Below are 24,677 nucleotides of genomic sequence, written 5' to 3' on the forward strand. Positions count from 1 at the left end.
AATTCACTATAACTAAATATATATAAAACAAACCAAACAATACTTCCCAAGTCCAAACAGCAAGCCATGCAAATAAATATATAAAAAAATAAAAATTATTGAAATTGAAAAAAGCGATGACTTAAAGAACTGGCTATTAACAAATCCTTTCTAAGTTTTGACGATTTTCTTAAAGGGCAAATAATGTAACAATTAATTCAAGAACCCAATGAATATAGTCAAAGTATGCTTAATATGTTTCGAATGCTAACAGACAAAGCATTGAATAATTTGAAACCTGAAACTGAAACAGAGGCAAACATTTTTGAGTTTTACCACAGATAAAACATACTCCTCAAGGAGGAGTTTGAGGAGTTAAGAGTTTGAGTTCGGAGTTGAGGAGTCCTTGAGGGGTATGATGTTTTATCTATTGCTAGAAATGTGTATATCATTACAAGTGAGGCGGTCCATTCCAAAACTCACTTTATCCTTTTTTTTAATTGATTTAATGGTATGACTGCATTCAGCAGAAAAGGTGCATTTATTTGCTATAAAATATCGTGTCAAATCTTGTTTAATCCTACTATTATTTAATGTTATAATTTCCAAAATCTCACTTTATTTCGGTTGTATGATTCGAAAACTCACATAATCCCCCAGCCAAGGAGGGTGTATTATTTGTTGTTTTTCCAAAACCATCTTTATCCTTTTAAGTCGGGTTTTCCTAGGCGCGGAGTCGGCGAGCGGAGAGAGGAACGTGGAGAGCGGAATTGAAATTAACATGGCATTCCGCTCCGCTTTTAGGAAAACAGTAACATTAAATTGCCTAAAGCTGGGTTTTCCTAGACGCGGAGTCGGCCAGCGGAGAGCGGACAACGGAGAGCGGACTCAGCTTGTCTTAGGTAATTTAATGTTACTGTTTTCCTAGCAGCGGAGCGGAATGCCATGTTAATTTCAATTCCGCTCTCCGTTGTCCGCTCTCCGCTGGCCGACTCCGCGTCTAGGAAAACCCAGCTTAAGACAAGTGGAGTCCGCTCTCCGCGTTCCTCTCTCCGCTCGCCGATTCCGCGCCTAGGAAAACCCGGCTTTACCCAATCGGTGGCCTGAATTCAGTCATGTGACTTTGTTTTGTTGTCATTTTGGCTCTGTCGTCTGACTACTGTACCACATGAGGAGTGTAGTCATTGTGATTTGTGAAGGATCCCTGCTCAGGATGACAGTTTTGTAGTTTAGAAGGGCATTCTTGCTCTTAAAGTACCAACCAATTAATTTGAAAGATGTTAACATAAGTAAGTTTCTCACTTTTCATTTTAACATTAGTCCAGAGAACGTCTAATGACCTTTACTTCTGTATGGCAATTCTTTTACTGTAAAATTAAAACAATTCATGAAACGTTTTTTATAATTTTATAGCATTTCCAGTAAGTACCACTTTAAAAAACATAACATATTAAGGTTACAAGCCACATTATTAGGTCTATTATCTTAATATTTTGTTGTATTGTTTAAAACCAAACTGATTACTGTTATGCCATCCTAGTGTAAATAGGTACTGTCTTTCCAAAACCAACTTTATCCATAGTTTTATCCATAGTCAGAGCAAAATTATAACTTTATCCAATTTGTGTCAGGGCAAAACTTACTTTATCCACATTTACAACTTATTTTTCTCAAAAACTACAGATAATAGGACGAAAAGGCATGCAATAATACACAAAGACTCATATATTTCACTTCAGATGAAACAAAACATAATAATTCACTGTCAGGATAATTAATTAAAAGTTTTTTTTTCATTTCCTGAAAATTTTTAAAATAAGGACATTGTGAGTTTTGGAATGGACCGCCTCAAGTCCTGCTATTACGGATGGATGTCTTTATTGAAAATTTGTTGAGCGTAGCTAAGCGAAGCTCTTTGGAATCGGAATCGGCTTCATTGCAAACTTTCTAATACTATCATTTAATAATGGCTTAACATATTTTAGCCAACCTTAAAAAGGTTGTTTCGACAAATGTTTGGAAGGTTTGAGACGTCAAAATTCCAATTTTTGATAATGCGGCCTTAACTCAAAGTTTTCAAATTTTAACATTGGCCTGGTTATATATTATGAATATGAATAATATTATTAATACTACACCCATTTGGAAACTACCACTGATACAGTACAGAATTTAACAGATTTTATTATTATAATCTAAATTAGGTTAGAACAATAATCTTATGTGATTGGGAAATATTAGTGCTTAGTGGACACTTATTGATTGATTTCTACTATAAAATTAATTTGTTGTTCAATTAGAACTAGAGCTATTAAGGATAGCTTGGTCCAGATGCCTAGGTTTAACTATAAGTGTCACAGTATCAGTATTAAGCAGCTTTCCCTTGTACATTGATAAATAGATGGGATTTGGACTTTGATTTAGTGATGATTTAGATAACATCATTGAAGTGGTAAACTGTCTCCACTACAGGTTGTTACCATCATGGTTCTGAGAAATATGGTAAGTCATTTCTTAAATTAATTCAATATTACTTCTGTGTCCTTTAGCATGTCTCTTTAACAATATGTTTATGTTTATTTTACATACAATATACAGCATGAACAAAATACACACTTTTAAAATACATAAAATATACTCTAAGATTAAAATAAAAAGCACATTTCTGCATTACTCAATTGATTTATAAGAAAATCAGCAGACATAGGCAAGTGTGCTGCATGTGCGTCTGCTGGGTTGCTATTACCAATTTTAAAAATCTAATCCTATTGAGTTATCTATATATTAAGGCAAGCATGTTTCTTTAAAACCTTTCTTCTCAGCTCGTGGGCATCGTAGGGAAAATCTATGCATACTGTTAGAAAGATATTTTCCTGTAGGTTTACAGAATCCCTTTATAAATTGAAATATGCTCAAAAATAAGCGCAAAAAATGAATTTAACATTTTACAAATTTAACATTGGTCTTATGGGTTGTTATGTCAGTGACGAAATAACAACAAAATATAAACAGAAAATCAAAACAAATGGAAGAAATTCCAATCACATGTCTTATTTACAGCATGGGGGGGGGAATACAAAAGTCTGAACAATATAGATATTTTTGGTCGAGCTTTCGACCAAAGAACGACCTCTAGTGAAAATTAAAGTTAACTGTTGCTAAAAAAAAAGTTTAGGAAAAATATTCATATATTGAAATTTTTACTTTTTATCAAAACTGTATTTTGTTCAATTTGCTTATTAGGCCTATCTATAAAAGAGGAACTATGATGTATGTGTGTATATATATATGTATATACGTTATGGACTCCGAAACCACTCAACAGATTGTAATGAAACTTTCAGGCATTATTAAGCATCTTTCAAGGATGGTTCAAGCACTGAAGTTTGGTGCAGATCCGTCAAAAGGGCTCTGCCCTAGAGGGTTTTATGTGGGCCAATGTCAGACTTTTTGATCTACAATGTTTACAAATAAATATACTTTAAAAGCAGATGTTTACTTTCACCAACTGTTTTGCAGGTTTGAATAATCACAACATTCTGTATTAGCATTAGTCATGATTTGAAATAGTGCCACAGTGTTTCTACAGAGTGCAGCGAAGAAAACTATTTTACTTTTGAATTAGTCCAAATGTATTAAACAACGTTTAAATTCTCCAATGTTAAATATTAAAAACATAAAAACCTTTATCAAAGTAATATAAACAATAAAAGGGATGACAATGCCTTAATATTTTTATCTTTCATTCTATACCCACATAATCTAACGTAAATTATTAAGTGAATAAAATCGTGCGTGCTATCTCGGGTAGGTATTCAAATGCCTCTCAATTTGTCATCACCCCACCACATTAGTGTCATTACAAGAAGGAACTCCAATAATACTAATGCGAAACTTAAATCCACTTAAGCTGTACATCTACCAGACTAACGATTTAAAAAATGATGTCAAAATTGATTAGAGCAAAAATTATCAGTGGTAGGTTTAAGGGAGAAAGAGTATTAATCATAAGAATACTGATGATTTCATCCGAATCACCCTCTGAATTTAAGCAACTACAATTTCCTTAGTGTCTTGCTTTCGCAATCACCATTACTAGTGTACCTGTTGCTCGAATTCGAGCAATTGCGAAGCATTACAGGCGACTCAAAGATTATGGAAATACTCAAAATCTACACAACAGTTAGATATAATCAAAATCTTTTGTAAATATCTTATCTTTTTTCAAAAAGCTAATCTTGTTTTTTTAGTGTTTTTAGGGGAAAAAAAACATTATATCTAATTCTTCTACTTGTTTGTGTTCTATGACTTTTTCTATGTTTCCATTGTTTGCAAATCGGTTATTTCAAGGATTGCTCAAGAAATGTAGCACAGTGTTCAATTCAGTTTTATTCAGTTTTATTTTTAGCCTATATCAAATTGTCCAGGATTTCTCGCTCTTTTCCATTGTAATAATTACACCAACCCAAGTTTCGTCTACAGATGCAATATGCCAACGAATATCACCTACGTACAATCTCCAAAAAGTGGTAAAAAAGGCAGAAACCAACCCATACAATAGATATAAGTTAACTCCAAAAGAAATAATTTTAAGAGTTACTGTGATATTAGGATTTTCCACTGATTTGGCAATAGAACATTAGGTACTTCAGTATTAAACGGAGGCCACATTTTGTCAGCGCGCTGCGGCGGTTATGTTAGGTTGGGTTATCGTAAATATTATGTGTGTAGGACTTTCCTCGCTTCGTTATGAATCGAACGATACTTTCTATTATGATAACCCAACCTAACATAACCGCCGCAGCGCGCTGACAAAATGTGGCCTCCGTTTAATACTGAAGTACCGAACATTATATTGCAAAACATGACACGATGCAGAAGAAAATCCAATTTAAAATCAGAAAAACCCATGGCAAATACTGTACTTCATTTTGACAAATTCAATAAATCACAATTAAAATATTAACAGCTGTTTCATTAAAAAGTAGTGTAGAATTATGCATATGGTCGTAATGTAAACAAATCTGAAGAGGCAACTTTAAAGGCTTCTGGGGCAGAGCCCCAAGGGAATTTACCTCGTTCCTCTTTTGGTGGCTCATCTACAGACCAAGACCTTTCTTTAGAGGCCCCTACCAAGTTTCTACGCCCAGCCGTTCTCTCAAATTAGCTCTGACAAAACCCCCGTTTTCCTCCATAAGAATAACATGGGATGGGAATTTAAAGGCCACGGGGGCAGAGCCCCAAGGAAATTCACCATGTTTCTCTTTTGATGGCTCATCTACAGACTAAGACCTTTCTTTAGACACCTCTACTGAGTTTCTACGCCCAGCCGTTCTCTCAAAATAGCTGTGATAAAGAAAAACAGTTTCAAATTAATATATAGATAAGGCACTAGGGCAATCCCTGACTATTCGGTTTAAATGAAGAAAGACATGCTTTTCACACAGACAGATGTATTTTGTTAGCGCAGCAACACGCGCCGGGTAACTGCTAGTATATTAATATAATAAACAAATTGAACAAAATACAGTTTAGATCAGGTGGGGACTGACTCCATAATACCATAAGTTACATAATAAAAAAAAAAATGTATGTGACTGATTTCTAAGTAAACTCTCCCATTAACTGTAATATAGGGCTGCAATCATTTTTTTCATTTGAAATTTGTTCATTAAACGTCTACAAATACACTGTAGATTTAGGTACAATGTATAAGAAAAACGTTATTGCTACTATTGTTTGTTATGGAGAATGGAGTACTATCACACCATATACATATATACTCCCTTACAGAATTATCATCACTGTAAATCGGCAGAAAAAAAACTAAAAGGTGTTTTTCCATCTAATTCTTATTTAAATGGAGAGACCATTTCATTAATTTGAACTTTTTATTTATACCAACTATTTATTTTAACCAACTTTTAAACTATTTTACAAAAATACCATTTAACAATTTAATTCAAACTATTGCTTCTCCACTCGGGTTATCAGGCCCGGGTTTAGCCAAGGGTAATAGCGCCCTGAACTGCAAACAGCTTTGGTACGACTCATCTACTGACCCAGCAGATAAAGGGATCCGGGAACTCCTCCTTAAAATGTTTTTCCATTAAAAGAGCTGTGAGTGACAACTCTATTGGAGGTTATTTGAACTCTGTAATTGGAGGTTTAAAAAATAATTGAAAATTGTATGTTTTGAAATAATTTGGTGGGTTTTTAATGTTTAAAATAAAACTATGCGATTGATCGGATTTACATGTTATGCACAAACAAAATTTATACAACTTGTTTTATTTTTATTTTAATTGTTTTAAATTTAGAAAAAAACTTTATGACTAAGCAATCCATAATAAGTATCGGTATTTCTTTTCCGAGTCGGTTCAGCTCTTCTACCCAAACGATTTTCATATGTTGGTCTTATTAAAGGTATGCACACACAGATTTGACATCAAGCATAGGCATTCATTTATCTACTGTATTACTCAACCAAAAAACATAAACTTGATATTTTTTTTAACACTTACTCAAATTAAAGATGTTTTTCACCATTTCTAATTATATTATCAGACATGTTTTGGTCTACGAACTTTCAGTGAAATAGCAGCTTTCATTTGAGCTAGAGCTATTGATTAAGATCGGATGCACACTGCTGAATCAACAATAATTTTAACTACAGTATTCTAGGACTTGTCTGCAATCAATGATATCATAACCCCATATTTATTTTAGTTATTTTATATGTCTTGGTCCTAAAATAGTCCGCGAAATAAAGGCTTTCATTTGAGATATTGATTATTTGAAGTTCAGCTAAGTTCAAGATACACTGTATACTCAATCAGAAAACATATTTTATTACCAATATTGTGAATTTTAATTTGACTTGGACAACACCAGATTTTGCTGCTAGGAGTTTTGTTGATAGTCGTTAAATATTATCATGTCCTTCACCTCTTATTTAGGCTGTAATTTGAATGTAAGGGACATGTCATCTTGTTCATTCAAAATTCATCATTCACTCATCTTCACTTTAAAACAAGCACATTGGGATAAGCCCTTATGGGTAGATTTTAAAACCTTATCTAATTAGGGATTTAAAAAAAATCTTAACATCAAAGATGTCACATGACCTTCAACAGAGGAAAAACACTAGATTTTTTGTCATTACAACATTTGCAGATGATACCACTTTCGGGATCCAGTTTAAATTAGTATGACATTTACAGGCATTAGACTAGGCCTACTTGTGTCACTGGCTACAAATTTGGAAAATTAAATGAAACCAAATCCCTTCAAGTTAAGTTGTGCGACATGAACTTGCCTCGCAGTATCATTGATTTACATGATGCTTGCTTCCACAATGGAATGGTATAAAATACCTTGGTAGGCATAAAAAAAAGACATCTCGACAAACTACCTACATGACATGACACATTTGTTTCAAAAGAGACTTCATTTAGACAAACAAACAAACTAGATAGGTTTGATACAGATAACTTTTGGACAAAAGTTTTTTTGAAACCCATTAAATTGGCTTAAAATACCTTCTTTGTATGGTCGCCATTTAATAACAAAGTATCAAAGTATTAATGAAATTATTTAAAAAAATTTGAAGGTAGCTGTTAGCCTGTATTATTATTATTATAGGCCTAGCTGGTTTGATCCAGATGCCATTTTTGTCATTGAGCTATTAATTAATAATGCTATCTAACAAAAAGCTCGAAGTTAGATGGCTAACTAGTCCAGGGCTTGAAATTGGCCCTTTCAAAATGTAATAAATGCCATTGGCATAGAAGACACTCAAACAAAAATTGGTAATAAACTTAGCTCACAATACTACATTTATGACAACAAAAGTTAAGTTATGTTGTGTAATTTTTACTAGGGTAAATAATAAATACGTCATTATTAAATTTGCGTCTTCTTTTTCATCAGTTTTTAAAAAGGAAAATTTTGTAAATCATACCTTGTTTTTTATTTTCTACCGGTAAGCTAAATTAACCCAACCAATCCCTAACGCTGCAGCACAATGTAAAAGAGTGGCGTATGGTCCACATTGAAGAGAACCGTTACATAAAATCAATATTTAAATTCAATAGGCTAAAGTTATTTAAATCAAATTAAATATTGTAAGTTGATCCATATTAATATCAAACTAACAATATATACCTACTAACAAATTAAACTAACTGTTTCATCAGATAATATATCGTAGGTTCTCTGCGGAACTATAATCGGAATATCTTCCTTCTCATGAAACATGTATATAAATTAGACCAAGCAGATAGCCTAAATAATGTAAAAAAGTAAAACACAAACAAATTCTGTAGAATTAATTTTTTATTAGTATCAAAAACAATTTGTTGATTAGACATTAAGTTACGTTATGCCAACTCTTAGTGCTGTAACTTAGTGCAGCCTATCTACGAAGAAGTAAAATAACTAAATGATATTGGACTTGGATCAATAAGCCTTACGATAGGCCTACAATGTTAAAAATAAACCATTAGCTTAGGAACCTAAAAACCAAGCTAACTTAGCTTACAGTAAGTATGCATATTTAATTACTTTGCTAAATGATTGAAGAAGTTCATAGTAGGGCCTATTCCCAATATAACTTAGGCTAGACCTGGCAGGCTTAGCCAACATAGGCCTGAACAAAATCAAATCATTAACTTAAAAACAAACACAACACACATTGCATTACTGTACTTAGGCCTATAGGCCTTAACTTAAATCATTCCAGTAAGTTATGGTTTAGTACCAGTAATTATAACCCCTGTACATGTGAGTCTTCATGTTCACATTTTGATTCTTATTTTTTGCAGTGGAATCTTTTCCTTCGTCGTCATTAAACAAGGTAGGATATTTAGCCATACACCCATTTGCTTCCTCCATGAGAGGCACACACTTTTTGAACCTTGACAAATAATCTGGGGTTTCAAAAAAACAAGTTACTGCCTCTCGATATTGAACCCCGCAAGGCCCAAAAACCTTTCTTCCAGATCCAAGACATGGACATTCCCAATTTATGGAACCATCTGGATTGATTCCATGTTCAAATTCTGCATTTGGTATATTTACTGTGCTAGGTTTCTGGATGTCTTCTTTATTAACAAACGTTACACTGTCTTTAGCATTACATTCATTTGGTGGTAGCTTAGCAGGAGATTTACAGCTAACATTACTGTTATTAAACATGTTTGCCCTTTTCCTCAAACTAACTTGGTTATAAAAGATCTTTTTATAGGCAAACCAATATTGCCTAGTTAACTATAGTCTTGTGGAAGATAAAGTTCTTGCCAATAATTTTTACTAAGCTATGGTACCTGTATAGTTCTTATTTTTGTGGGCTATAACAAATTTACACAATAGGCCTACAAATGTAAAGTAATTTGTGCTTTAACAAACCAACCAACACAAATCAAACGTCCAAACTGAAACTGTAATCTGAATAAAATAAAATTGAGTTTTGTTTTGAGTACAACTGGAGCCGGAGCTGGACCACCGGCAAACCGGAATGTCAATCTTTCAGTTCTACCACCTTGCTAGATTAAACATTTACTAGCATTATGACTTTACTAAGCATTGGTTATATGTATTTACTCTACTACACTAAGCAAAATAAATATGATATCAGCAGCATTTATCGTGGAGTGATTCGTCATAGCGGTCTGAATAATTTGTACTTAACACTACTGAGGTAAGTTTTTTAACCAATTCAATACTAATAATAATATATACGTCCGTGGTGGAAGGAAAAAATACCAAGATACGTCTATAAAACTGTACTTTGCCGAAGACAGTGATTAAATTACTTAGCCTACAGGCTACCGACAACAAATAGCCTACCAAGTGTTATGTTGTAGAGGCAAGAGTAATTAATTGTTGTTACACACTATAAATTATTTTTCTATTTATTCGGCTTGCAATAAAATCAAGTTTAAGCTTAAACTGTTTGATTATTATCATTATCAACATTCTCATGAAATACGGTACATTAACATTTAATCGTTTGGTAAATATTGTCCTTTGACTACTAAAACTAAGTATATAAATTTAGCCTATTGTATATTGTAGCCGACAGAAATACCGAGGGAATATGTTTAATCTATGATCAGGCCAATATTAATAGCTAAATGTTCAATCTATTGCAAAAGGTAATTACTTGTTATCAGGTAAAAAATACAATTACAAAACGTAAAATAATGTTTTTACATTTTTCTTTCAGGGATATGTTTAGTCTGGTCTAAGTTTAAAAGCCACAAGCATAGATGAACTATATTTAGCTCATATATATTTTTTTTTTTTAACTTTATTTAATTTACAATCTGTTCAAGTTGAACAATAAGCAAATGATATAAATAGTAATACATACAAAAATAACTTGAAGAATATGAGCTAGTGATTGACCAACGTCAACACTAGCAAACAAAGAGAATTTTGATAACACTTAGCCGAATCTGAACGGTAGGTCCAATATCGTATGTCGCTTCAGTCTGTAAATGGTGTTGTGATTGTCCAATAAATTAAGTGCAAGATGATTTGAATGATTTTCCAATTTTATAATGTATTTTTCACTATATTTTGTAATTTCTTCTTTTACTGTTCGAATTTGAAGATCATTGTGAAGTGTTCTGTTGGTAACAAACCAAGGAGCGTTGACAATTTTACGTAATAATTTTGATTGGTAACGTTGAATAATTTCAATGTTTGAGGTACTTGCTGATCCCCAAAGCTGAATACCATAAGTCCAAATTGGTTTTAAAACTGTTTTGTACAGTAACAATTTATTTTGTGTACTGAGTTTTGATTTAGATCCAAGAAGCCAATTAAGTTTAGTTGTTTTTAAATTTAGTTGTTGCCTTTTAGTCCAGATATGTGCCTTCCAATTAAGCTTTGCATCTAAGTGCATGCCCAAGTATTTTATTTCCGTTACTTGAGGGAGGTGAATATTGTTCATGGATACTGGAGGACATGTAGCCTGATTTAAGGTAAAAGTAATGTGTGCTGATTTATTTTCATTAATTTTGAACCTCCATGTTTTAAACCAATGAGAAATTGCATCCAAGTTTAGCTGCAAATTTGCTGTAGCTTGAGCTGGATTGTCGTGGACAGATAAAATCGCCGTGTCATCCGCAAATGTAGCAACCATAGTGTTTACACTTTCTGGTAGGTCCGATGTATAGAGAATATACAAGTATGGTCCAAGCACGCTTCCTTGGGGGATTCCTGATTCCATAGGGTAAAGGTCAGTTAAGTAATTTTGATGTTTAATTTGGAAAGTTCTGTTGGTAAGATATGATTTTAAAATAGGAAAAACTGAATGGGGTAGTAACTTCTTAATTTTGAATAGTAAGCCAGCCAGAGTGCCATACTTTGTCAAATGCCTGACTGACATCAAGGAAAGCAGCAGAACAAAATTGTTTGTTTTCCAAACAGTTTCGAATTTTATGAACAACCCTATGGACCTGCTCCACGGTGCCATGTCTCCGTCTAAACCCGAATTGGTGTCCTGGAATGACGTCGTCTTCTTAAAAAAGAGCTTGTAGTCTTTTGAGGAACAATTTCTCAAACAACTTGGACACTATAGGCAAGAGACTTATAGGTCTGTAGGAAGTGATTTCATGAGGAGGTTTTCCTGGTTTTGGTATAACAATTAATTGGGCTTTCTTAAATTGAGTTGGTATGTGGTCTAGTCTCAATATAGAATTAAAGAGAAATGCAATAAAAATCATTCCTTTCCTTGGCAGTTCTTTTAACATTTTCCCAGTGATAGAATCGTAACCAGGAGATTTTTTCGGATTTAGCGATTTGTCAATGGTTGCCTTAATTTCTGTAGGTCTGAATTTTTCCAGAGGAAAGTCAAGTTGAAGTGGAGAGTCCAAGAATTCTATTATTTCTTCTTCATTATTGACCACACCTACATTTGGCTTGAATACATTGGAAAAGTAATCCCCGAAAGCTTCAGATTTTTCTATGTCACTCTTAGCCCAGCTTCCATCCGGTTTACGAATTGGCGGGATTGAAATTTGGGGTTGCTTCAGCCTTTTTGTTACTTTCCATAACGAGTAATCCGTAGCTTCCGTAGCCGACAAAGATTGAGTATATTCTTCAAACCATCGGTTTTTTGTGTCGTACAATAATCTTTTCAAATTCCGTGCTGCTCGGTTAAAGTTGGCCTTATCATTTGGGTTTCTTGAGTTTTGCCAAATTCTTCTGAGTCGTCTCTTTTCTGCTATCTTTTTCTTGATATGAATTGGGTAGCCTAGGCCTATTTTCTCTGATTTTTCATGATTAGGTAGAGGTGTGGATTCTTTGGCAGAATTTTGAATACAGTCAACAAAGTGATCAACAGCAGCTTCTATATTTTCAGGACTACGTAGCTGTATGTGTAAATTTAAGTTTTGATTTATAAAATTTCGAAATTGATTCCAGTCCGTGTATTTATTGAAAAATACGTCCCCTGGTTCTTTGTGAAATATTTCGGTACTTAAATTTAACATAACTGGTGAATGGTCAGAAGATAGGTCAAGACAAGATTTTACTTCAGTGTAATTTTGGTTAATACCTTTTGAAATAAAAAAGTCTAACAGATCAGGGATTTTTCGCATATCAGTGGGCCAGTAGGTAGGTTCACCAGTTGAAAAATGGGTGAACTGATTGTCATTCATTAATCTTAAAAGCTGTCTGCCTCTGGGTGTAGCCAAACGTGACCCCCATTCTTGATGCTTTGCATTAAAATCACCCCCAGCAATAAATCTATTACCAAGAGTGTTGAAATACTGTTCAAATTGATTGTAAGTTATAACATGCCTTGGAGGGCAGTACACAGCTGAAATTGTAATAGGACCAAGCCAATCTTCTAAAACAATGGTGGAAGCTTGAAGATAATCTTCCTTAAAACATGGTATTTCATAGTGTTTAATCGTGTCCCGAACTAGGATTGCAGTTCCTCCATGTGCAGTGTTGTCAGGATGATTAGTGTAGTACAATTTGTAATATGGAATTTTGAAATAGGTTCTATCCGTAAAATGAGTTTCCGAAATAAGCAATACATCTAATTTGTGTTGGGTAATGAATAATTGAACCTCTTGGCTATGCTGAGCCAAGCCATTAGCATTCCATAATGCCACTTTAAGGAGAATATTCATTTTAGGCGGGCAATACCAGTAGTAAGAAGATTAAGTAAGGTATTAATCTGTTCTGCTTGTTTAGATAATATGCTCTCAAAGCGTGAGAAACAATTTTTTATAGTCTCGGACAGATTGTGAGGTTCTGTGGTTTGTTCACTAACATGATGATTACTGGTGTGGCCAACTTCACTACCATTCCGCGCAGTTTGAGCAAATGTTACCCCTTCTTTTACTAATGAACTTTTAGGCAAGGTATTACTGGTATTAGAATTGTCTTGTGTAAGACTCTGAAGACCCAGATTGCTTTGATTATAACCAAGAGTCTTTTTTCTGAGAGGGGGGAACTGCTTATTTTGTATATCTCTATAAACAGGGCAACCTTTGTAATTTGCAGAGTGCTTTCCTGAGCACAACACACAAGACGGGGGTACATCAGGTGGTTTAGGGCAGTCTTTGGTATCATGTTCCTGTGTGCATTTAACACAACGATACTTGTTGTGACAGTAAGATTTAGTGTGCCCATACTGCTGGCAGCGTTTACATTGGACAATTTCTTTCTTTTTCTGAGGTGGTTCAAATAAAACCTTAGCATTTAAAATGAATTGTGTTTGAAATATGTCCTTATTATTGTCGCTAGGCTCTAAGTCTATGAAAAAAAGAGCCATTGGTTTCTTCAAAAATTTGTTCCTTACATTAGTTATATTCCTTACCTTGTGTCCATTTTCCTCAATAGCAGCCTTCAAGTCGTCGATGCAAGTTGAATAGTGCATTCCCTTCAGTACGACCTTATAAGCACGTTCCTGTTTCAGCTGGTATGTATGGAAACATACATTCAAATCTGTCAGCCCACGCACTATTTTTCTGTAGTCATCAGAGGTTAAAGGAAACAATTTAATTTTGTCTTGGGGAAGGCATTTGTAGGAATATCCATCGCTTGTCACCATCGTATTCAGAGATCTGATCATGGGTGCAACGTTCGTAACGCCGGGAAGAAATATTGGTGGTGGTTTTGACTCTTTAGGCTTGTTAGTCACAAGTTCATCTTCCATTGCATCGGAGGACAGTGGTGCAAAATTGTTTTTGAGAGTAATTCCTTGTGAAGAACCAACATTCTTTGCTGTGGTTTGATGAATGCGATGGCGTTTTGGTCCATGTTCTGGTAACAGCATCAAGTTTCTTTTGCCGTTTCTTGATACAACAGTTTGCCAGTTGTTTTCTGAGTCTTCTTTATCACATTTGAGATCATCTTCACCGGTGATTTGAGAGTTTGGTATCTCTAGAATAACACTTGGTTCGTCTATCAATTGAGAATAGTCATGATCTTGTGCTGGTCCCGTTGCCATAGTTACAATAGGAAACTATACTAACCTTAATATAATTAACAAGTAAAAATGCTAAAAAAGTCCAAGAAAATTGAAACAAACACGGTTTTTGCTGATTACATCGTAAGTATGATCACTTTAGAACAAATTGAAACAAAAACCAAACAGAAATTATACTGAAATTAAATAAAATAGCGAATATTTTCTGGAGGAAAAAATAAACCTGTGTTCCTGCAAAAGCAACAGCTGGACTTGTACATTTAGCTCATATGGCATCAAGTTTTTTAAATCTATGGTAAAGCTGCGTATAACCATAGAAAACGTACTAGTAGTACGTTTTCTGTGGTATAACTTGGTCCCCAGTTAGGCAGGAAGGTTGTGGGTATGTAGCTTGCCTTCAATGCATATTAAGTTACAACAACCTTCCCAAACTGGCTTTGACATTGACAGTACATTGCCTTAATTAATTGTTGCAGGCTGGCATTGCTGTAGCAATATTCTTTTATAGTTTTTTAACATTTTTTATGTTCCTCTTTTACATCCTATTACGCTAGTTCTAGCCCAGGACTGTTTTACACATTATATACTTCAGGCTAGTCCTAGAGTTGCGGCACTATCATATGGATAAAATCCATTTCATGATTGGTGAAATTTGAACCCGGGACCTCGGACACCAAAGTCCCCAGTACTCTCCTACTGTACTTAGTGTACTTTACTAGACCAGCTTGCTCCTCAACATTGTATATTTTATATTAACAATTTTATATATTTTGTATATTTTATACAATTTGTAAATATAAATATACAATTGTATATTTTATATTAACATTTTGTATTAATAACTTATATTAGCCTTAAACTCATTATTTATAGGCATGCACTGTGGATGCGATACTCCCTGGTGTGGATTAACGTCCGCACCAGTGAGTACTACAACTATTCGCAGTACTATCCTGAAAATTAGACCAATTCGTATATACCAAAAGGCAAAAATGTGGTTCGGATTCCACTATAAACTGTAGGTCCATTAGTTGCCATTAGCTGTATGGGCTATTAACAGCTGTGTCGAAAAGTCGGCCTTATTGTTACTGTACTAACAAGACTACAAGATCGCGCCACTCATCCTACACTCATCTCCATTCATACTTGGCTTAAAATACCTACGTTGTATGGTCACCATTTCATTGAAAAGTATTAAAGTATTCATTGAAAATTATTAAGTATTAAGGTTTCCAAACATTCTGGGCTTAATGGTAACGTAATGCCAGATCAGTTGGGCAACAAGTACCTATGTTGATTTCACTTCACAGGACTTGAAACATTTTGTGGCATCTTCAAGAAATTGGAGAATCAAGTTCTTGGTCATATTACCATGAACACGATAAAGGGACGGAATTATTGGTTAGGTCCTAAGATGAAACCACACACAGAATAATGGTCGCTATGATAGGCTATGCATAAAAATTCTGTTTCCAGGGCAAGATCATTGCGAAACATCCGTTCATCGGTTGAAAAAACTAGAATCACTGTAAAAGCTGACTTATTATTTCAATAGTTGACTTAAGGGACAGACGATTCCTCGGGCGGGAAGCCCTAATCAATGATATCTGCAAGTTCCAGGGTAGCAGATGTTAGATTTGGGATAAGTCTCTATAGACTCTAGAGTTTTGAGGGATGTGTAAAAAAATCATGTAGCGATGATGATTTTGAATATAAGATATAACATGAACATGCATTCGTGATTCAGTCTCAGTCTTCGTGAGCCAGAAAAACCAGGTTATCTGATCAGGATATTGTTAATAGTTGTACTGAACAATGTTTTTTGGTCTTGCCAATTTTTATTTTTAGCGAAATATGTATATATATATATATATATATATATATATATATATATACAGGGTGAATAAAAAGTCAAGACCCCCCCCTCTAATATTTTTCCAAGTAAATATACAGAGATATCCTTTTGGCGGTCAAGCAATCTTAGCAGGAAGTTTCATTTTATCATTTTGAAATTTTTGAGTGCCCCCCAAAAGGGGGGATTTGGGGGGCAACTCAAATATTTTAAATGTAAACCCCCTTCAAGTGACACCTCATTTTGAAGAGTTTACAAAAACTTAAAGAATGGTGAAAACTAGAGGTCGCTATCTCTTCTCTATCCAAAATGGTAGCCCGTCAAATGTTGTGGAAAATCAACGGTAAAATTGTTAATATTGGCTGCCATTTTGGATAGAGAAGAGATAGCGAGCTCTGGTTTTCACCATTCTTTAAGTTTTTATAAACACTTCAAAATGAGTTGTCCCTTGAAGGGGGTTTCTATTGAAACATTTTTAGTTGTCCCCCGAATCCCCCCTTTTGGGGGACACTTAAAATTTTTAAATGTAAACCCCCTTCAAGTGACACCTCATTTTGAAGTGTTTACAAAAACTTAAAGAATGGTGAAAACCAGAGCTCGCTATCTCTTCTCTATCCAAAATGGCAGCCAATATTAACAATTTTACCGTTGATTTTCCACAACATTTGACGGGCTACCATTTTGGATAGAGAAGAGATAGCGACCTCTAGTTTTCACCATTCTTTAAGTTTTTGTAAACTCTTCAAAATGAGGTGTCACTTGAAGGGGGTTTACATTTAAAATATTTGAGTTGCCCCCCAAATCCCCCCTTTTGGGGGGACACTCAAAAATTTCAAAATGATAAAATGAAACTTCCTGCTAAGATTGCTCGACCACCTAAAGGATAAATCTGTATATTTACTTGGAAAAATATTAGAGGGGGGGGTCTTGACTTTTTATTCACCCTGTATATATAATGTCTTTCAGTTGATGTTTCTATCTCCTGTTCACTCCCAAGTTTAGATTTATTTTTGCTAGTTGGTGTTCTATTTCATAAAATTCTTTCAGATGCTGTTTCTCTCAACTGTTATCCTCCATTTTGGACTTTCTCTTGCCACAGAGCGTCCAATCATTGGGATCGTCACTGAGGAAGTAAGCTCCAAAGCCCAAGTTGATGCTCGTTCCATGATCGCAGCGTCTTATGTGAAAGCAGTGGAACAAGCTGGAGCCAGGGCAGTTCCCATATTTATAAACAAAACAGCTTCTTACTACAGGTATGCTACTCCTCAAGAGTTGAGCATATCAAAAACTATAAATATAAATCAATAAATAAATATAGCAATAAGCTTATGCCGAGATTCCTTTTTACGGAATCAAAATATATTGCTTCATATATTGTTAATTTATGAATCAACTACTTTATCGTAATGCAAACCTCTGAGAATTAAAAGATAACTCAAGGAACAAGTAAACTATAGCCTACTCACTGATTTCTCTAAAGTTTGTTATCCTTATTAGCTTTATAATAATAATTTATAAATAAAAATACTTTTTAAAATGCCACGTTTTTAAACGCACTAATAAGTATAAAATAATTTATAAAATGTTGGGAGGATAAATACTTGTAAGATTTAAAACGCAAATCGTGGGGCGTATGCAATAGTTCATAATAGTTCAATAGGTGAAGTTAATTGTAAATCAGCATGCGCCCCACGTTTTTCGTTTTAAATCTTACAAGTATTTATTCTCCCAACATTTTATAAATTATTTTATACTTATTAGTGCGTTTAAAAACGTGGCATTTTAAAAAGTACTTTTATTTATAAATTATTATCTAGTTTTTAGTCTTTAATGTGTAAATATGTTAAATCTATTTTATATAGCCTCTTAATGCATAACAAAAACCAAAATCCTTATTATTTGTAATCAGATGTTTTATCTTTACTTTGAAATGATTGTTTTATATTTTTAGAATATCTTGGGAGCAGAACCTGTACCTCTTAACCTCTGCTCTTCTAACTGTCAAATTTAAGTATTTACAGCTGACTTAAATTAATTTATATGTTTACATTCTTTTAAAATGTAAACATGGAAAATTTGGAAGCCAAAGGGGCGTAGCTCAAGGGAAATATGAAAATTAAATTATATATTATTGCATTGTCATCCATTTGTGAGCTATGTTTCAAGTTTCAAGTCTCTAGCTCATCGGGAACTTCGTTTAAAATTGATATCAAAATTTGTAGGAAAGCGAGCTAATAAAAACAAGCCCATGGGGCGTAGTCCAAGGGAAATATGAAAATTAAATGATACAATATTGCATTGTCATCCATTTATGAGCTATGTTTCAAATTTCAAGTCTCTAGCTCATCGGGAAGTATACAAATTTGCAAGAAAGCGTTTTAGTAAAAACAAGCCCATGGGGCGTAGCCCAAGGGAAATATGAAAATTAAATTATATAATATTGCATTGTCTTCCATTTGTGAGCTATGTTTCAAGTTTCAAGTCTCTAGCTCGTCGGGAAGCTAGTATAAAATTGATTTCAAAATTTGTACCGGACAAGAAAGCGAGCTAATAAAAACGTTTTAATAAAATAGAAGAAGATGAATATTATTATGCATTTTTTGAAAGCTGACGACCTTTCCATACACTAAAAAAGTTGCAGTAACAGCATCACATTATTTTTTCTTTATAACTTAAGATAATTTGCTTGCAAATGACAAAATCAACCAAAATCCAAAAAGGCGACTGATGACCTAATCTTGCAGGCATATCCTTGACGCCATCAACGGTGTGGTCTTGCCTGGGGGAGCAGTGTCTTTCAATAGCTCGGGAGGATATGCAGATGTTGGGAGGATTATCATGGAGTATACTAAAGAGGTAGGTCTTTGTGTTCGAGTAGACAGAAATACTGTGTTGTGTAAAATATGCCTAAAATGAGGAATCCATCAAGTTTATACATTTTATGATTGAAATAAATTAGATAGGTATATATCAAGTGTGAACTGTTCATGTAATTTTAGTATAGTACTAGATTAAGCAGAGAGTGCACACCGGAGAAACGCGTTTCAGGAAACTGGTGTCATTAAATTGGTTTCAATCAAGGAAACCATTTCTTTAACAAATGCACACAGAAGAAACGGGATACCATCAGTTTCTTGATATTAATTTGGATGATGATGATGGTGGTGGCTAAAGAAAACTCAAAGAAGGAAGTATTGGGTTCACCCGTTGATTAGGGATGGTCAACACAGTACTTACATTGTAGCTCGTTAATTATGCAGTGATCCTGTACATTTTTTTGATTTTTTAGAATGCCAAAGCCTCTTTTTGAACGTTTGGTGGAATTACTTAGCCCAATAATAACATAGAAGGACACCAACCGGAGGTTAGCCCCGAGTGCTGAGGAAAAATAATAATACACTGAGGTAAATCAATAAAACCAATAGAAACGTGAAACTGAAGCCTATACGGAATCTGTTTTTTGGATTTCATGTAAACCAGTTGCAAGAAACAAATGAAATTACAGTTCCATGCAATGCAGTGTGCACTGCACTGTGTTAAACTAATCCATCTGTTGCGAGCAACTAAAGTTTCTCGTTTCATGAAATCAGTTTCCTGAAACAGATTTCTCCAGTGTGCGTTGCCGGTACACAACCCATGCTCATTTTAAATTGGTCTTTTGGGGAATATTTTTTATTAGGTTTTACAATGGATATGGTGTTTTAGAGTACACTGTTTTAGTTTTTCCACTTTTGCAGGTAAACTCAAATGGGGATATCTTTCCAGTTCTTGGGGTGTGTCTCGGATTTGAACTTCTGTTGTATTTGGAAGTAGAGAGTTACAGTATTCTGGACAACTGTAACTCAAGCAATGTTGCACTTCCGTTGGTGTTCAAGAATAAATATCAGCGAAGTAAACTGTACTATCGAGCACCAACAGAAGTCATTGAGATATTGAGCACTTTACCTGTGACCTACAATCAACACAGGTAAATATAAGATGTGTTATGTAATCCAAGCTTTGAATAAAATTATAATGGTTTAATCAACTTGTTGTACTTATATGTTAGTGTAACATTACTTACAGTGTTTGTTAGAGCGAGAGATTTTCTTTGTTCATCAGAGTCAAGTAAATTTTCAATAGAAATTATTTCTAAAAACTATTTGTATAGGTACATATAACTATTTTTTTTCTTTCAAAAGCTCTAGTGTGGTGAAATTTAGTAAATTTACTAATCCAACTAAATCTGTTTGGTAGGAAATGTGTTACAGAACAACTTCTGGCCCAGCACAATCTTACAGACACCTGGCATGTGTTGACGACAAGTTACGACGTTAACAGGAAGGAGTTCATCTCCAGCATCGAACACCGAGGACTTCCCGTCGCAGGTATACAATTCCATCCAGAGAAGAACGCATTTGAGTGGAACCCAACCGAGAGAATAGTCCACTCTCATAAGGCTGTTGTAAGTGCTCGCCACTTTTACGACTGGCTTGTCGGAGAGGCTCGGAAAAATAACCATTATTTCAAGAACCCCACAAAAGAGACTGAAGCTCTCATTTACAACTACTCTCCCACTTTTGTGGATAAAGGTGCTGGGTATTTTGAGCAAGTTTATTATTTTCAGTAGTTATGTAAGATAATGGTTAGTATCATAGATAAAACATACTCCTCAAGGTATGTATATGTATGTACTTGAGGAGTATGTTTTATCTATGATAGTATACAATCCAAAGTCAGATTTAAAATACACATTTACTCTGTTTTTTTAAAAGGAAAATAAACTTATTAGTGATTTGTTGTTGTTGTAAAACAAGTACCAGCATTGACGTTGTATTGATAGTCAAAGGTACCAGGTACTTTGAATGAACTCAGACTCCAAATCAAAATTGTATGATTTTCATCTGCTAAAAAAGTAATGTTAAAATTTTGACAACTTTTATTTATTGATTAAATGGTCATTGGATTAGCTGAATTATTGAAATTCAAACGTGCAATAATAGATAAAATATATGTTGATAAAATAAGTATTGACTGAATTAATACTTCTTTCAAACGCTTCTTTTTTCTTTTTTGTGAAATTGTACATAGTAAATATTTGTGAATAAGATTCCATCGTAAACAAAAGAATGTAATAAATGTAAATCACTATGAATAAATATAGCTGTCTTAGTCTAGGCATATTAGGAATATAAGTGGCAGTTAGCGGAAAGTTTAGAAAGTATGGGTTTTTGAGAAAACCCTGCTTTGTAAAATTAAAGATGACAAAATTTACTACAAGTTTCCTATATAATGTTTGTTTCTACGACGAACCATTTCGCCACTAGAGCACACTAAAAACGGCCAGAAGTACCAACAATTTAAAACATTGCTAAATGCTGCCGTTTTACATTAGGTTTCCATGGAACAACTAATGTTACGATAATTTTAACTATTTATTCATGATAATAAACTGAAACACGCTTAAAAATGAACAAACTAGTGCCCCTGACCACAAGCCTCCACCTGAAAGAAATACCCGTCTTTTAACATTAAATTGGGGAAAATGGTGACATTTTTTTATGTTTAACGAGCTGTTAGCCCGTCCTACGTACGGGAGTAGTCAGTTAAAACTGTATATAATTCAGAACAGCTAGCTTACACGTATAAAGACAAATTTTATTGCAGCCTACAGTAGAAAGAGTAATTATCAGTTGAGAACTGTATAGGCCTAGTCAACGATATCCCCTTCCAATTCCATCGCATACCTGCCTCTTCCATAATCAATATCACCACAATACAATTACTCATACTATACACAATTTTCAGTAGGTCTGAATTGGAACTCCCTAAAGTAAAACTAAAACGTCCAATAAAATTCACAGTACACATAATGATAACGTTGGTGTCCTTACATCATTAAACGAATAGTCCACACATATCCTTTATATCAATTTTACTGCATCACCTTCACTCATATTTGGGTTAAAATACGCACCTAGGTGGCGTCCCCATCTTAATGATTGATAATTGATAATTGACAATTGATTGCTAGCTAAATAAATAAGTGTAAACAAAGTAAGTGTAAACAAAGAAAAGTAAAAACAACAGCATATAGTTTGTTTTGTAAACAGCTGAGTGAAAAATAAAATAATATTAATATGGAAAAAAGAACTGGTCACATGTTAAAAGAAATTTAAAACGTAAACTCGCTAGTAAAGCTAGTGACGTAATTAATTGTCTATATAAAATATTCAGCGCCTTCAAACGTAACCACAACTAAACACACGCCAAACAACTGTTTAGATTTCATAAAAGGGTGATAACCTCATGAATAGCAATAGGTTAGTTAGTAGGATCATGCAATTCACTCTTTTCGGGTTGAAGGTTGGCATTCCATCCATCCTTTTTTTTGATGGGCCCAAGAGGAGAGAAAAAGCATCTTCTTCCACATCCTCATTTGCTCCTAAGGCTTACTCAAGGGTAAGAAACTGAGGACCAAGTTTATCTTTGAATATTCTCAGCTGCCTACAGTTTTCTTCTTTATAGCAAGGAAAGGAGTGGTGAGTATGTTGTCGATTAAGTTTTTCTTGGTTGATGCTTTTTTTATGGTTGAAAGGTTGATGCTCTGGCCATAACCTTTGTGTAGTAGGAACCCACCATCAATAACATACTGCACTTGACCATGGAAGTGCTTGTTTTCATTGGGGACAGGGGCTTTAGGCCTTTAAAGATTTGATTTGGTTCTTTGTGCAAACCGTTATTATCAAACAACGAGAAAGAGTTTGGACCCAGTTCGTAGGACAAGAAGTGTTTTAGTTCTTCATCGGAATTCTTAGCAATGCTGATACGTTGAAACAATGTGTTGGGTTTTACGGGTAAGAATTCTCTACTTTCATCGCGTTATTTACTATGGCAAGTGGCTGGACACGGTCTGCTCGTCTGAATTTGACGTTGCCAAAGTTAAAAGTGATCTACAACTCTTTTAATGTCAAACACTATAGCAGTCAACCCTGTGGCCAGCAACATCCCTGTGCCGAGAAAATAAATGGGGGTTTTGTGGGAACGGGAAATGTTCCAGCAGTCAGTCATACATCTTTATCATAGCAGCATAGATTTATCAAGTGTGTTTTAGTTCATTATCATAAATAAATAGTTCAAATTATAGTAACATCAACATGGGTTGTTTCCATGGAAACCCAATATAAAACCTTTGTAAAACGGTTAGGGTTTATTTTCATTTTTGGTTTTGCCCAGCATGATCGGACTATGGGAACAGGGATTTATGGGGGGTTTTATGGGGTAAAAATTGTTTTTTTTCTATTTTTGACCCTATAAACTTAAAATTTAGAGATTTTTTCCATACCATTTTGTAGAGCTCAAAAAAACAAATAATTTAGTATATTAAAGCGTTGTCATGCGCCTAATGGTCACGGAGAAAATTCCAAAAATCTGTAAATTTAAAATGCCCATGTTATTCTTATGGAGACTAAGTAAACTGTTGTAGTTTGCTTGTTTATGAACATATTAATTTTGATCAAATTTGGAAAATGCATTCATTTTATACTAAATTATTACATTTTACAAAAAACACCTTTTTACCCTCCCTGTTGCAGCAAACCTAAGTACTCGTTAAACTTTTATTTAAATAGGGAATAAATGTGATATTTCTAAGGAGACATTTTAGTGTAAATCCAATCAGGGAAATGGAAGTCTGCAGGTTTGCTGTGGCGGGGGTATTTTTAAGTGTGTTTCAGTTTGTTATCATGAATAAATAGTTAAAATTATCGTAACAAGGGTCGTTTCCATGGAAACGTAATGTAAAACGGCAGCATTTAGCAATGTTTTTAATTGTTTGTACTTCTGGCCTTTTTTAGTGTGCTCTAGTGGCGAAACGGTTCGTCGTAGAAACAAACATTATACAGGGTGGTCGCGAATAAGCGTTAAACTTTTTATTGGGTATAATAGGAGCATAATTGGAACTCGTAAACGTGGTTTAAAAAACTATATCTCATACACACCCCCAGAGATGACATGTTTTAAGTTTTTTGAAAAAAATTGACATAAATGAAAAAATGTTGCATTTTTTGGGTTAATTTAAAACTTTCAACAACAATTAACTGTACCATCGCGTTCTCCACAAAATTTTGAATAAAAATACGTGTATTTCAACTTGCCAAAATCTGCATAGCTACTTTTTAAATTGAATAGAAATACAAATTTGTGTTTTTCAAAAATTAAAAAAAAAATACGTAACATAAAACTTTTTTCAAAAAAGGTTTTAACGAGCAGCAAACACTTTTAAAAACTGCTCCATGATCTAAGCTTTCAAACAATACCATAAATCGTAATATTTGATCCCGATAAATGTCCGCTATTCAAGTTTGAATGGCGTATAACACAGGTTACCCAAAACATTTTTACTACTGTCGC

General features: G+C 34.2%; 1 protein-coding gene across 2 annotated transcripts; it reads left to right on the plus strand.

Annotated features, from left to right (window-relative positions):
- The first annotated feature begins 1,131 nt into the window (after positions 1-1,131).
- On the plus strand, positions 1,132-21,428 carry LOC128986402 (gamma-glutamyl hydrolase A-like). 2 transcript variants are annotated; one of them, XM_054406760.1, is made up of 5 exons: positions 1,132-1,268; positions 17,334-17,539; positions 19,031-19,142; positions 20,024-20,253; positions 20,523-21,428. In XM_054406760.1, exons 2-5 carry the CDS (start codon positions 17,334-17,336, stop codon positions 20,893-20,895), a joined length of 921 nt encoding a protein of 306 aa, XP_054262735.1. In that variant the 5' UTR covers positions 1,132-1,268; the 3' UTR covers positions 20,896-21,428. The 2 variants fall into 2 exon arrangements, with proteins under 2 accessions (XP_054262735.1, XP_054262734.1); XM_054406759.1 differs by lacking the exon at positions 1,132-1,268 and adding an exon at positions 2,420-2,481.
- The last annotated feature ends 3,249 nt before the right edge of the window (positions 21,429-24,677 follow it).

Source organism: Macrosteles quadrilineatus, unplaced genomic scaffold (assembly GCF_028750875.1).
Source record: "Macrosteles quadrilineatus isolate MER2022 unplaced genomic scaffold, UCM_ALF_1.0 Scaffold_2__2_contigs__length_208266976, whole genome shotgun sequence".
In the NCBI taxonomy this organism is placed as follows: domain Eukaryota; kingdom Metazoa; phylum Arthropoda; class Insecta; order Hemiptera; family Cicadellidae; genus Macrosteles; species Macrosteles quadrilineatus.

Coding starts and splice junctions, on each gene's coding strand:
- LOC128986402 (XM_054406759.1), top strand. Junction 17,540..19,030: donor AAAACAGCTTCTTACTACAG/GTATGCTACTCC, acceptor CTAATCTTGCAG/GCATATCCTTGACGCCATCA. Junction 19,143..20,023: donor TCATGGAGTATACTAAAGAG/GTAGGTCTTTGT, acceptor CCACTTTTGCAG/GTAAACTCAAATGGGGATAT.